The sequence below is a fragment of the Microcaecilia unicolor genome, chromosome 6, assembly GCF_901765095.1.
Source record: "Microcaecilia unicolor chromosome 6, aMicUni1.1, whole genome shotgun sequence".
Lineage (NCBI taxonomy): Eukaryota > Metazoa > Chordata > Amphibia > Gymnophiona > Siphonopidae > Microcaecilia > Microcaecilia unicolor.
Genome location: NC_044036.1, coordinates 140756564 through 140769568, shown reverse-complemented (window position 1 = coordinate 140769568; position 13005 = coordinate 140756564). Strand labels below are relative to the sequence as shown.

At 44.1% G+C, this 13005-nt stretch overlaps 1 protein-coding gene across 3 annotated transcripts in view; it reads left to right on the top strand.

Annotated features, from left to right (window-relative positions):
- The window catches only part of LAMB2 (laminin subunit beta 2), a 125961-nt gene that overhangs the window by 60183 nt on the left and 52773 nt on the right, over positions 1-13005 (top strand). For 2 of the 3 annotated variants that reach the window (XM_030205982.1, XM_030205981.1), the window contains exons 7-11: positions 1480-1682; positions 4553-4673; positions 5159-5347; positions 5994-6173; positions 7092-7204. In XM_030205982.1, coding sequence (XP_030061842.1) covers positions 1480-1682; positions 4553-4673; positions 5159-5347; positions 5994-6173; positions 7092-7204 — 806 coding nt within the window. Of the gene's footprint in view, positions 1-1479; positions 1683-4552; positions 4678-5158; positions 5348-5993; positions 6174-7091; positions 7205-13005 lie in introns of those variants that run through there. The other variant, XM_030205983.1, reaches the window with a different exon arrangement.

Sequence of the window (13005 nt, the reverse complement as noted above, 5' to 3'; positions counted from 1 at the left end):
TTCTCAATTGGTTCAAGGGGTTCCTAACCACGCGATCATACCAAGTGACATCTAATTCGACTATATCAGCCACATGGATACATGAATGCGGAGTTCCACAGGGGTCCCCCCTCTCACCGACCTTATTCAATTTAATGATGATACCCTTGGCAAAACTACTATCAAACCAAAACTTCAACCCATACATGGGCGGATGCATTTCAGCTGAAACTCAATGCAGAAAAAACCCAATGCCTAATACTCACCTCTCAATATAACATAAACAAATTCACCACCATTAACACACCAAAACTGAATCTTCCAATTTCGGACTCCTTAAAAATTCTTGGAGTCACCATTGATCAACACCTAACACTTGAGAGTCACGCGAAAAACACAACCAAGAAGATGTTCCACTCAATGTGAAAATTAAAAAGAGTAAGACCTTTCTTCCCAAGAGACGTCTTCCGTAACCTGGTACAATCAATGATACTCAGCCATTTAGACTACTGCAACGCACTCTATGCTGGCTGCAAAGAGCAAATAATCAAGAAACTTCAGACAGCCCAGAACACTGCAGCAAGACTCATATTCGGCAAAACAAAATATGAAAGTGCTAAACCCCTATGAGAAAAGCTACACTGGCTCCCTCTTAAAGAACGCATCACGTTCAAAATATGTACCCTAGTTCACAAAATCATTCACGGAGACGCCCCAGCCTACATGTCAGACCTGATAGACTTACCACCCAGGAATGCTTAAAAATCATCCCACACATTCCTTAATCTTCATTTTCCCAACTGCAAAGGTCTAAAATATAAACTAACGCATGCATCAACCTTTTCCTACTTGAGCACACAATTCTGGAACACGCTGCCACGCAACTTAAAAACGATCTATGAACTAACCGACTTCCGCAAACTACTGAAGTCCCATCTGTTTAACACGGCATACCACAAAGATCAACAAATGTGAACTCTTCCACACATATCCAGAATTGTCTTATAATATTTGCTGTTACTCTACTATCATGCTTTATCATTATCATGTTACCCAAAATTCTTCTGTAATACTAAACGTTGACTTTCTCATTTATTTCCACTATTCATGATGTATTGTAAGCCACATTGAGCCTGCAAAGAGGTGGGAAAATGTGGGATACAAATGCAATCAATAAATAAATAAATAAATAAATAAATACGGGAATATAAAACATATACAGATGTATAAAACAAGACTAAGGATAATAGTGGATACTACGTGATAGCTATCATATCAATACAGCCCACACACCATTTTGTTTTTTTGCCTGTCAAGACCACAGTATAGGTATGTATCCTATTCACACTTTTCTTTTTGGATGTGTTTGTCTTTTTATATGCCTGTATTGATGTGATATGCTGAATTGTTGAAGATTGAAGCAATGTATGTCCAACTCACAAATGGATTGCCCTGCTCAGATGCAACTTGATCTTCTCCATTCCTTTCTTTGGTTTTCAGACCTCCTTAAAATCACCAACTTGCGAGTGAATTTCACTAAACTGCACACGCTAGGGGACAACTTGCTGGATTCCCGAATACAGATCGAGGAGAAATACTACTACGCCGTGTATGAGATGGTGGTGCGTGGCAACTGCTTCTGCTATGGCCATGCCTCTGAGTGCGCCCCCATTCAAGGCGTCAGGGGGGACATCGAGGGCATGGTAAGGACCCCTTTGCTGAGTCACCCTGTGTGCATTTTCTCCCTTCTGTCTCTTTCACTGCATTAATCCCTGCTGTAACAGACTTTCTCCGTCTTTTATTCTTCTCTTCCCACCTCCCTCATATTTGTTTGTCACTCTTTCTATTTCTTTCGCTCATGCACATTTTATTCTCTTTTCTCAGGGTGGATAATTCTAAAAGCCCTTCATAGCCTTTAATAAAATTGTCCTGGCGATATATACAAAGCATGTACACACGTAGATTTACAAGACTGAGAGGTGCAGTTATCAACCTGGACTATCGTTCACACAACCACTAACTTGTGCTATTTTAGCACAGGTTCCATGTGGTGACCAATGAAATAACCCATCTTAACTGGAGCCCATGTTGATAACTTCCCCCCTGAGTGGAGGCATTCCTGGAGGCAGGGCTGGGGAAAGTTTTTCGTTTATGTGCCAACTTTTGAAAATACGAGCATATGCGCGTAATTTAGCCCAGAAAATTATGTATGTGTCCAAGAGCAGTATGGAAAGCAGTATAGACTGTTTTGCACTTTTTTGGGATCTTGCCAGGTATTTGTGACCTGGATTGGCCACTGTTGGAAACAAGATGCTGGGCTTGATGGACCTTTGGTCTGTCCCAGTATGGCAATACTTATGTACTTATGTACTTGGGATTCTGAATGGAATCTTGCTACTTTTTGGGGTTCTACATGGAATGTTGCTACACTTTGAAATTCTGCATGGAATCTTGTTATTCTTTAGAATTCTAGAATCTTGCTACTCTTTGAGGTTCTACATGGAATGTTGCTACTCTTTGGGTTTCTGCCAGGTATTTGCAGGGCTGCCAAGAGACTGGGCCGGGCCTGGGACAAGGCCGCCCCCAGGCCCCCCAGCCCCACCCCACTGCCACACACCCCAAGTTGTCCCCGCCCCCTGAGGGGGGCCCAGCGCCACAGTCCCACCCGCCTCCGCCACTGAGCCCCTTCCACCCGAACCCCCGCCAGCAGAATTGCTGTCTTCTGACTCCGGCGTGCGCGGCCCACACAGACGCTCTCCTCTCAGCTGATCTTCGCTGTACTGTGCAGGGCTTCGGTGTGTCTAACTTCCTGCACATGTAGGACGTCAGACGCACCGAAGCCCTGCACAGTACAGCGAAGATCAGCTGAGAGGAGCGCGTCTGTGTGGGCCACGCACGCCGGAGTCAGAAGACAGCACTTCTGCTGGCGGGGGTTCGGGTGGAAGGGGCCCGGTGGCGAGTGGGACCACGGCGCCGGGCCCCCCTTGGAGGCCCAGGCTCCGGGAATTTTGTCCCCCCCTGTCCCCCCCTCTCGGCAGCCCTGGGTATTTGTGACGTGGATTGGCCACTGTTGGAAACAGGATGCTGGGCTTGATGGACCTTTGGTCTATCCCAGTATGGCAATACTTATGTACTTATGTACTTGGGATTCTGAATGGAATCTTTCTGCTCTTTGGAGTTCTACATGGAACGTTGCTACTCTTTGAAATTCTGCATGGAATCTTGTTATTCTTTAGAATTCTAGAATCTTGCTACTCTTTGAGGTTCTACATGGAATGTTGCTACTCTTTGGGTTTCTGCCAGGTATTTGTGACGTGGATTGGCCACTGTTGGAAACAGGATGCTGGGCTTGATGGACCTTTGGTCTATCCCAGTATGGCAATACTTATGTACTTATGTACTTGGGATTCTGAATGGAATCTTTCTGCTCTTTGGGGTTCTACATGGAATGTTGCTACTCTTTGAAATTCTGCATGGAATCTTGTTATTCTTTAGAATTCTAGAATCTTGCTACTCTTTGAGGTTCTACATGGAATGTTGCTACTCTTTGGGTTTCTGCCAGGTACTTGTGACCTGGATTGGCCACTGTTGGAAACAGGACGCTGGGCTTGATGGACCTTTGGTCTTTCCCAGTATGGCAATACTTATGTACTTATGAAATGCAGGGTCGGCTCTGCCCTGCAGTCCTGTTTGTCTGTCTTGATTAGATTGTAAGGTCTGTTGAGCAGGGACTGTCTCTTACGTGTTTAGTGTATAGCGCTGCATCCATCTAGTAATGCTAGTAGTAGTACTATAGTGGACTAGGCATCTGCCTGGGGCAGCAGCAGTTGGGGAGCAGTGGTGTGGCAGGAGAGTATCTTCTAATCCCCCCTTCTACCATAGTCCTGTGTCTGACATGCTCGTTTGTCACCACCATCGAAGAGGCCAGGACAAGGTGCAATGGCAGGGTCAGTAGCAGCAGAAGGAGCATGATGGAGATGAGACGCAGGGTAAAGAAGGGGAAATGAGATGCTGGATAGGAAGGAGAGATGCTGTCTACTGGGGGGGGGTAGGGAAGAAGAGGGGAGAGGAAATACTGGAGGGGGATAGGGAGGGAAAGGGGAGATGAGATGCTGGCAGTGGGGGAAAAGAGAAGACGCTGGACCTGAGGGCGTATATGGAGGGGAGATGCTGGCTACCTGAGTGGACAGGCCTGTTTGCATTCCATGAGAGGGAGAGTTGATAATCCTTGTTCTAGATTCATAGATTCACTTACCTTCAGCTTATTATCGTTTGTATTTAAGATCATGTAACGACTGCATCATAACAACACTCTGTAAGCCACATTGAGCCTGCAAAAAGGTGGAATAATGTGGGGTACAAATGCAATAAATAATAATAATAATAAGTATCTCAATTTAGAGCACCAGTTTCAAAGGACAGGGTTACAGTATAAATAACAGCAATTGTCATTCTTCTATTGATTCAGCAACATTATAGACCTGGGAGATGCTGAAGGTAATGTTCGTAAGAAGATAAGGTGGGCAGAGAGGGAAAGACCTTCTCAGTTTTTCAGTTTAACTTACCCTTGCAGGTCCACGGGAGGTGCGTATGCAAGCACAACACCAATGGACTCAACTGTGAGAAGTGTGATAGCTTCTTTAACGACCTGCCCTGGAGGCCAGCTGAAGGACGCAAAAGCAATGCATGCAAAAGTGAGTTCAGAAGGGAGCTGAAATACTTTTAATGCTGCCGATTCTTTAAGGGGACTGTCCATGGACAGAAATCCAAATGAAAGGGAGAGAGGAGATGCTCAGAGCTGCAACCAGTAGATTGTCATCTCTACCAGCAGTAGATGTTCTAGGAAACTAGAAGGAGTTGTGCAGGACATAAATCCAGGATGTTTTGTAGAAAGTTTGATCATTTCTCCAGTGCTGGTTACAGTCCAAATTACTGTCTCACAGGAGGAAGCACATAGGAAGAAGGAAGGGCAACCACCAAACACTAAGGCTAATGTCACAGAAGGCGGCATCTTGCCAGAGGCCCAAAGTTTCCTACTTTACCTTTTTCCTGTTTAAGAAATGCCTTCATGTCAGTGGTCAGAGGGAGCCCTGTTGTCAGAAAGCTTTGCTCTGAGGCTCTTAAGTGGACTTGGAGCTGGCTACCTAGCTGTGAAGTAACTGCTTATGTTTTCTCTCAGAATGCAACTGTAATAACCACTCACGGAAGTGCCATTTTGACATGGCGGTATACCTGTCCACGGGCAATGTGAGCGGTGGGGTCTGCGACGAATGCTTGCACAATACAATGGGTCGCCACTGTCAGTTCTGCAAACCATTTTTCTACAAAGATGCAAGCAAGGACATCCGGGATCCTGGAGTATGCAAAGGTGAGATCAGTAAGAGATACGTGAACAGATTAGAGCCAAAGCAGTGACAGAACTCGCTGAGGGGGGAGGGGCAAAAATTCCCCGGGCCTGGTCTCAGTGCCAGCAAGCTTCTTCCTGCCTGCCTGGTTCCGGGTCTGTCTTCTCCTGCTCCTGCGTGCCGCCCAGGACCCAGATGATTGCCTTAGCGCAAAATTGCGATAATGCAATCATCCGAGTCCTGACTGCCAGCACAGACAGAAGCAGGAGAAGACAGACCGTGGGAGCAGGCAGGCAGGAAAAGGCTTGCCAGTGCTGGGCCAGGCCTCCCCCTTGGAAACAGAAAGGTAAGGGGTGGGTGGGAGGGAGCAGCGGTGTGGGGGGAGGGCGCAGCGCGCGGCAGTCCGGTTCTGCCCTGGGCCCGGCTGTGTCTCTCAGCGGCCCTGACAGAACTAGGAATATGTGCACTGGAATTAAACAGGAGTAGGAACAAGATATAAAATGAGTTGGTAGAATGTGCCCTCTTGCTTCTTTACCGTACTGTCTTGACAGACCAGGAAAGGCGATATGAAGCCCCCTGGTGCAGTCAGGTCACATGCAAGATGTTCAGGGGCATGACCCCCCATCCCCAGTCAGCTTCAAGTAAAACTTCTGATCTATCTTTCCTCAGCCTGTCACTGTGACCCTCGTGGCTCCCAGGATGGAGGACTCTGTGATGCCCACGATGAGCCAGTTTTGGGCCTGATTGCTGGGCAGTGCCGCTGTAAGCATTATGTGGAAGGCCCACGCTGTGACAAGTGTAAAGCCGGTTCCTTTGGGCTCAGTGCAGACAATCCCCAGGGATGTCGGCGTAAGTAATTTTTCCTGAGTGACCTTTGTGCTTTCAAGTATTTCTTGCACCAGCTCTAGAGTGATGAAGAACCAGCCGCCCTAACAGCCCCGGTCCCTTCTGTGCTGGAAAAACTGTTGGGATTTTATTCCCGGTTCTGACCCTCACTGGAGTCGTAGTAGGGAATGGTGTAAGGATCAAATTACTGGTTATTGCACTATAGTGCATACATGTCTGACCTCATAGATTTACCAACCAGGAACACAAAAAGATCAGCACACACATTTGTGAACCTCCACTACACCAGTTACAAAGGACTCAAACATAAATCAATATATGCATCTAGCTTCTCCTACATCAGCACGCAACTATGGAATGCACTACTAAAGGTTTTAAAAACAATGCACGACCTAACTGCCTTCCGGAAATTACTAAAGACCAACCTGTTCAAAAAGACATACCATAATGAGACATCATAAATGACCTAACATCAAAACTCTACCAGAACCAAATAAAACCGAACTCTTTACACCTGATTGCTTCAATCAATTTGTCACCAATGAACATTAATGTCCTACCCCCCTATCTCTCATGCCTGAAATGAACTGTTTATCCAACTTACTTTATAATTTACTTCAACATTTATGAACTTTAATGTAATAATACGTTGTATTTCTCATTCCGGAAATGGTGATCGCCATTACAGCATACTGTAAGCCACATTGAGCCTGCAAATAGGTGGGAAAATGTGGGATACAAATGCAACAAATAAATAAGTAAATAAATAGTCCCCACATATCCTTCTTGGTTGATGAATTCAGACACTGGATCCCAGTTGGTTTAATCTTCAAACTTAAAATGATCGTTACTATTATTTTTATGCTTCTTTCTCTCCTGAACTCTCCCCTCTGTGCTTATCTCATGTTTTTTCTATGTTAGGGTGCCAGTGTGACCCTCGAGGCACAGTGTCAGATGGTTCTTCGTGTGATCCCGTCACTGGAAATTGCTTCTGTAAACGCCTGGTAACTGGACACAGCTGTAACCAGTGCCTGGTGAGTACTTGTTCCAGATGTTTCAATTAGAACAACCCTGGTCCAAAAATGCACTGAAAGGAGATAGAGGTAACCTGAGTAAATACTTCTTCATGGAAGGTGGTGGAACCGGTGGAGACAAAAACAGTATCTGAATTCAAGAGAGCTTGGGACAAGTATATTGGATCTCTAAGGGAGTGACAGGGAGAGTAGATGGCATGGATGGGCTGACTGGATAGGCCTTATGATCTTTATCTGCCTACATTTTTCTATGTTTAAATAGGACACGATTAATAATCAATTATTACCATTCAAGAGTGGAAGAGTAGTCTAACGCTTAGTGAAGTGGGCTGAGAACCTGGAAAACCAGGCGAATTCCCACTGCAGCTCCTTGTGACTCTGAGCAATTATAATCCTCCATTTCTCCAGGTTCAAACACCTAGAATTGTGAGCCCACTAGGGACAGAGAAAGTATCTGTATATAATATATGTAAACCACTTTGGCTGTCCTACAGAAAGACAGTATATCAAATCCTTGACCCTTTATTACTGAGAAATTCATGTGCACTGTTGACTTCTTGGATTTACACTATAATATTTTGTTGGTGTAGTCTTTGCAAAGCCCAGTCATCCCCCTGGGTTCTTCGTAGTTACTCTCATATGCAGAAGCACTGGCAGAAACTGTCCATTCATTCCTTTCCCATACTGTCACTTATACCCAATCCTGCATTCTCATCTACCCCCCACATGCCTATTCTCACACACCAGAATGTTAGAGAGAACATAAGAATAACCTTACTGGGTCAGACCAATGGTCCATCTAAGCCCAGTATCCTGCTTCCAATAGTGTCCAATCCAGGTCACAAGTACCTGGCAGAAACCCAAATAGTTACAACATCCCATGCTACCAATCCCAGGGCAAGCAGTGGCTTCTCCATGTCTGTCTCAATGGCAGATTATGGACTTTTCCTCCAGGAACATGCCCAAACCTTTTTTAAACCCAGATACGCTAACTGCTGTTACCACATCCTCTGGCAAAGAGTTCCAGAGCTTAACTATTCGTTGAGTAAAAAAATATTTCCTGCTATATGTTTTAAAAGTATTTCCATGTACCTTCATTAAGTGTTCCCTAGTCTTTGTACTTTTGGAAAGAGAAAAAAAATGATTCACTTCTACTCATTATACACCACTCAAAATTATGTAGACCTCAATCATATCTCCCCTCATTCATCTCTTTTCTAAGCTGAAGAGCCCTAATCTCTTTAGCCTTTCCTCATACGGGAGGCGTTCCATCCCCTTTATAATTTTGGTCGCTCTTCTGTTGTTAGATGTTGTTTCTAGTGGCATTTCTAGGCAGAAATATTTGGGGTAGCAACAGGGTGGGAAGAAGGATGAAAAAGGGCAAGCCAGAGTGACATTTCTGCACGTCAGGTCCACTTCCACCACATCGCAGCCCACTCCCCCACCTGCCTTTAAATTAGCTACATAAGAAACTACAAGAAAAAGTTTCCTGAGCTTTCAATGCACAACCCCCCCCCCCCCCCCCCGACCAGTTTCAGCTCCCAATAAAATTGCCATTACATAATTAATAGCTTTACTCAACAAATACTTTTATGTGAGACTCATGTTTGGATTCTCTGTAGGTTTGGACAGGATCTCAGTAGAAACCCGGAACCTCCAGTTCTGTAACACATACTCCACATTCCCCAAGAAGAATATACATATGCACAGCCAAAAAAAAAGTTTGGCTCATTTGACAATTTTCCATGATCTTTGTTTTTCTCATATTTTTTGCACATTCATTGTAATTGTGCACTTTGTATTCATGTTAAAATCTTCTGCATGCATATTATCAGTTGTATCCACATTGTTTTAGATGCCCATATGAACCAAATGACCTTAAATCAAATGTGACACAACACTAGTCTATCAGCAACAAGCAGACGGCTTAATAAACGCTTGGTTTGATAAATAATTTACTCAAATCTTGATCTTGATTTGATCAGAGGGGGAGAAAAAGTCTCATAAGTAATAGAGAAATAGAAAACAGAAAAACAAAGAACAAAAAAATCAGATAAAAACACAAAACTCAAGATCAACACTTGGAAGGAGGGGGTTTTGTCAATGATTATATGAGCCATAAGAGGGTGTGACCCAGATGTTGGGTTGATGTAGAAACCCACATGTAAGCCCCTTTGATATTATGAGACTTTTTCTCCCCCTCTGATCAAATCAAGATCAAGATTTGAGTAAATTATTTATCAAACCAAGAGTTTTGGGGTGAACTACTTGTCTATTCTTTTTATTAAGCCATATGAACCAAATGAGCACTCCTACCCAACAACGAGCAACCCATACAAAAAGTATTCAAATCATGATGCCACCTCAGCAGCAGCACGTGCTCCTTTCACTTCCAGACACAAAACCCTGCAAAAAAAAACACTCCAAACCCACATGTAAATGTGACTGGTGGTGGGCTACAGGCAGTTTGCAGTGCAAAATCAAAGGAAACTAGAAAATAATTAAAGTAATACAGTCTGTTCCTCTGTCACAGACTCTTTCCAACCCTAGTCAGCAATCCCAATAAAAGTCATGGAAAACAAAGGCATTCCTTTACCTTTGCTGTCTTCTGTTCCTTCTCATGTAAACCTCTGAGCTAGGGCCACTCTTTGCCTCCCTGGGACTCCCCCACAGGTACTGTAGCCCAGCCAACACTTTAGGGAGAGTTTCCCTCCAGGAGATGTCTGAACTCAGGATCTCTCTCCTAGAGACCTCTTGCGTTGGGGCCTCACTGGTTCTACACTCTCTCAGGGCATTTAACCTTCCTGCCCTTCTGACTCAGGACCTGCTTTGACAGTTTAGCGCCACCTGCTGTAAGGTGGTTAACCTGCACCTTCAGTGAGGGAGTGCTCCTAGGGACACCTGCTGCTATACCCACTCACTCCCTCACACCACACTTCAAACTTCCTGTACCATAACAGCCCTTACTATCAGGACTCAAACTGCAGCAGTGCCACCTATAAAAAGCAATAAACTAGACAAGCCTAGTGGTTAGGGTAGTGGACTTTGGTCCTGGGGAACTGAGTTCGATTCCCACTTCAGACACAGGCAGCTCCTTGTGACTCTGGGCAAGTCACTTAACCCTCCATTGCCCCAGGTACAAATAAGTACCTGAATACAATATGTAAGCCGCATTGAGCCTGCCATGAGTGGGAAAGCGTGGGGTACAAATGTAATAAAAATAAATAAAAAAAAAATGCAGATATGGGGAAACATCCTTTCAACAGTCAGGAGGCGAAACATGGTTTTGTGTCGGATTACACATTCCCCTTAAATCTGTTATATATAAGCTCAGTGTGATTTGATTTTGTTGATAATGAATGATTTAAAAATGTGAGCATATGGCATTTGACACATTTTTGCACATGAAATCTTCACTTAAATTATAAAGTAGAAAGGTTCAAGTAAAATCTTTTTTGGGAGACCAGTGATGAACAGGAGAGCAGCGGATTGAAGCACAGAGTGCCCCGCATCCCCGATGGACTGAGTTCTTCTAAACCTAATAACAGCATTCTTTGGCATAAGCTTCATTTTTGATAGTACATACGTATATATTTGGCTTATGCAAGGTATTTGAGCTGAGAGAACTGTTATTTTACACCTATAAAAAGACAGCACTGTAAACATTACGCTAGGCCTTAGAGCACCAATACACCAACTACATTTAAATTAGAACAAGCTGGATTGTTAGAATCTGACACAGACACTACCCACTAGCAGAATCCTTCACCTCTGTCCCACATGCAGAACATGGACAGACTTTCACCTAATATAGAATAAAAGACCCAAGTAAGAAACAGAAACAGAAAAGAAATATGCAGACAAAAATCTGAAATGGAAATCCCCTAGAAAGCCAGGCTGAATGAGCAACGGAATACTGGAAAGAGCAGCAGAAATGCATTTCCTTCTGAACTAAATTATATATTTATAATTCCTTCCGGAAGTTGCTGAAGATGAACCTGTTCAAAGAGACTTACAAAAAGAATCCTCCATAATGATTTGACTCCTAAGCTACACCAGAATCAACCAATACTGATCTCTTCTAATTTGATTTCTTCAATCATATTATCATTATTGAGCATTATATCTTATACTAATCTCACTTTTGTCATGTATTATTTACTTACTTATCCTAATTTTCCTGATTTATTTACTTATCCTAATTTACTTGATATTCTTCGCATCTTAATTGTAACAATAAGCTGGACTTCTTATTCTGTTAGTGACAATCACCATTGCGACATAATGTAAGCCACATTGAGCCTGCAAATAGGTGGGAAAATGTGGAATACAAAAGCAGCAAATAAATAAATAAAATAAAAAAAACTCTGCAAAAACTGAAAGGATGCATGTTTCCCAAAGCTGGCATGAGATAGATTTGCACACAATGGGAATGCAGTATGTGCAGATTTATCTCATGCATATTCATTGTGGTAATCCTGAAGACTCAACAGATTAGGTAATGCTTCCCAGAGAGGATTGAGAATCCTGGCCCTGTCCTTCCAGGTATTAACAGGAGTGGAGGAGTGGCCTAGGGCCAGATGCACTAAACAATCGTAAGAGCCCTTCTCTTACCGATTCCCTTAGCGAATCGGTAAGGAACGGGCATGCATTAAGGAAAGGGAATGCAAATGAGCTGCTCGTTGTAGCTCACTTGCATTCTCTATTCCATCATTAAACAGTCAGCCAATCGGCCGGTCGAGCATGCGCAGAGCAGCCAATCGTTATGCTGGCTGCTCTGCGCATGCCAAATACGCCTCCCTATGCCGCCCGAAGACGCCGCGCTAATCACCCCCTCCGATGCGGCTCGATCCAGAGGACAGTGCAATTGAGGATGCCCGTCCAAAAAAAACCGTCCATTTTGGCCGTCATTCCCCCCCTGCAATAATAAAAACATCTTTTTTGGCAGTGCTTCACTCAGCTGAGAGACCAGGAAGTCTCTGAGCCAATCAAAGCGTGTTTAGGTCGGCTGAACGCGTTGTGATTGGCTCAGGGACTTCCAGGTCTCAGCTGAGTGAAGCACTGCCAAAAAAGACGTTTTTATTTTTGCAGGGGGGGGGGGGATGACGGCCAAAATGGACACCCATCAAAAAAAACGTCCATTTTGGCTATCATTCCCCCCTGCTGGTGTTTCCCACTAGTGTATTTGTGAAGGTTTAAGCCAGGAGGGCTTGAGAAAAGGCTTTAGTTTGAAACCAAATATTTTCAGCAAAATAGTCAGGCATAGGATTACCGTATGGCTCCAGAAAAAGGAGGGCACATTGATCCAGTCCGGGTTTTGCTTCCATTGAAAGCAATGGAAGTAAAACCCAGACTGGCTCATTCTGTCTTCCTTTTTCTGGAGCCATATGGTAACCCTAGTCAGGCAGAACATTTGGGTGTCTTTCAGGCCCTGGGCACCAACCGGCTCTGCCTCTCAGAGCTGCAGACCCTTTCATCACTGCTCACAAGACTCCGCCTGTCTGGGAGTCTCATGAAAAGCTGGGTTTGCTCAGTTTCAGCCTCTTGGAAGAGGTGCAATTACCCAGCATGTGACAGGTGGGTCTCAAAAATAGAAAATCTTGTTTGAAGCACAAACACTTTTAGATCAAAATTAGTGTGGTATGCTTTTTAACTTCAAAAGAACCACATGCATAGATAAATAGAGTGCAGAAAACATAAATCAAGTTGTAATCTTTTAATCTATGCCTTTCCCTTGGCCTGCTCCTGGGCCTTTCATATAAAGCTCAGGGCCTGTGCTCTGTTACACAGCAGCTGGTGCT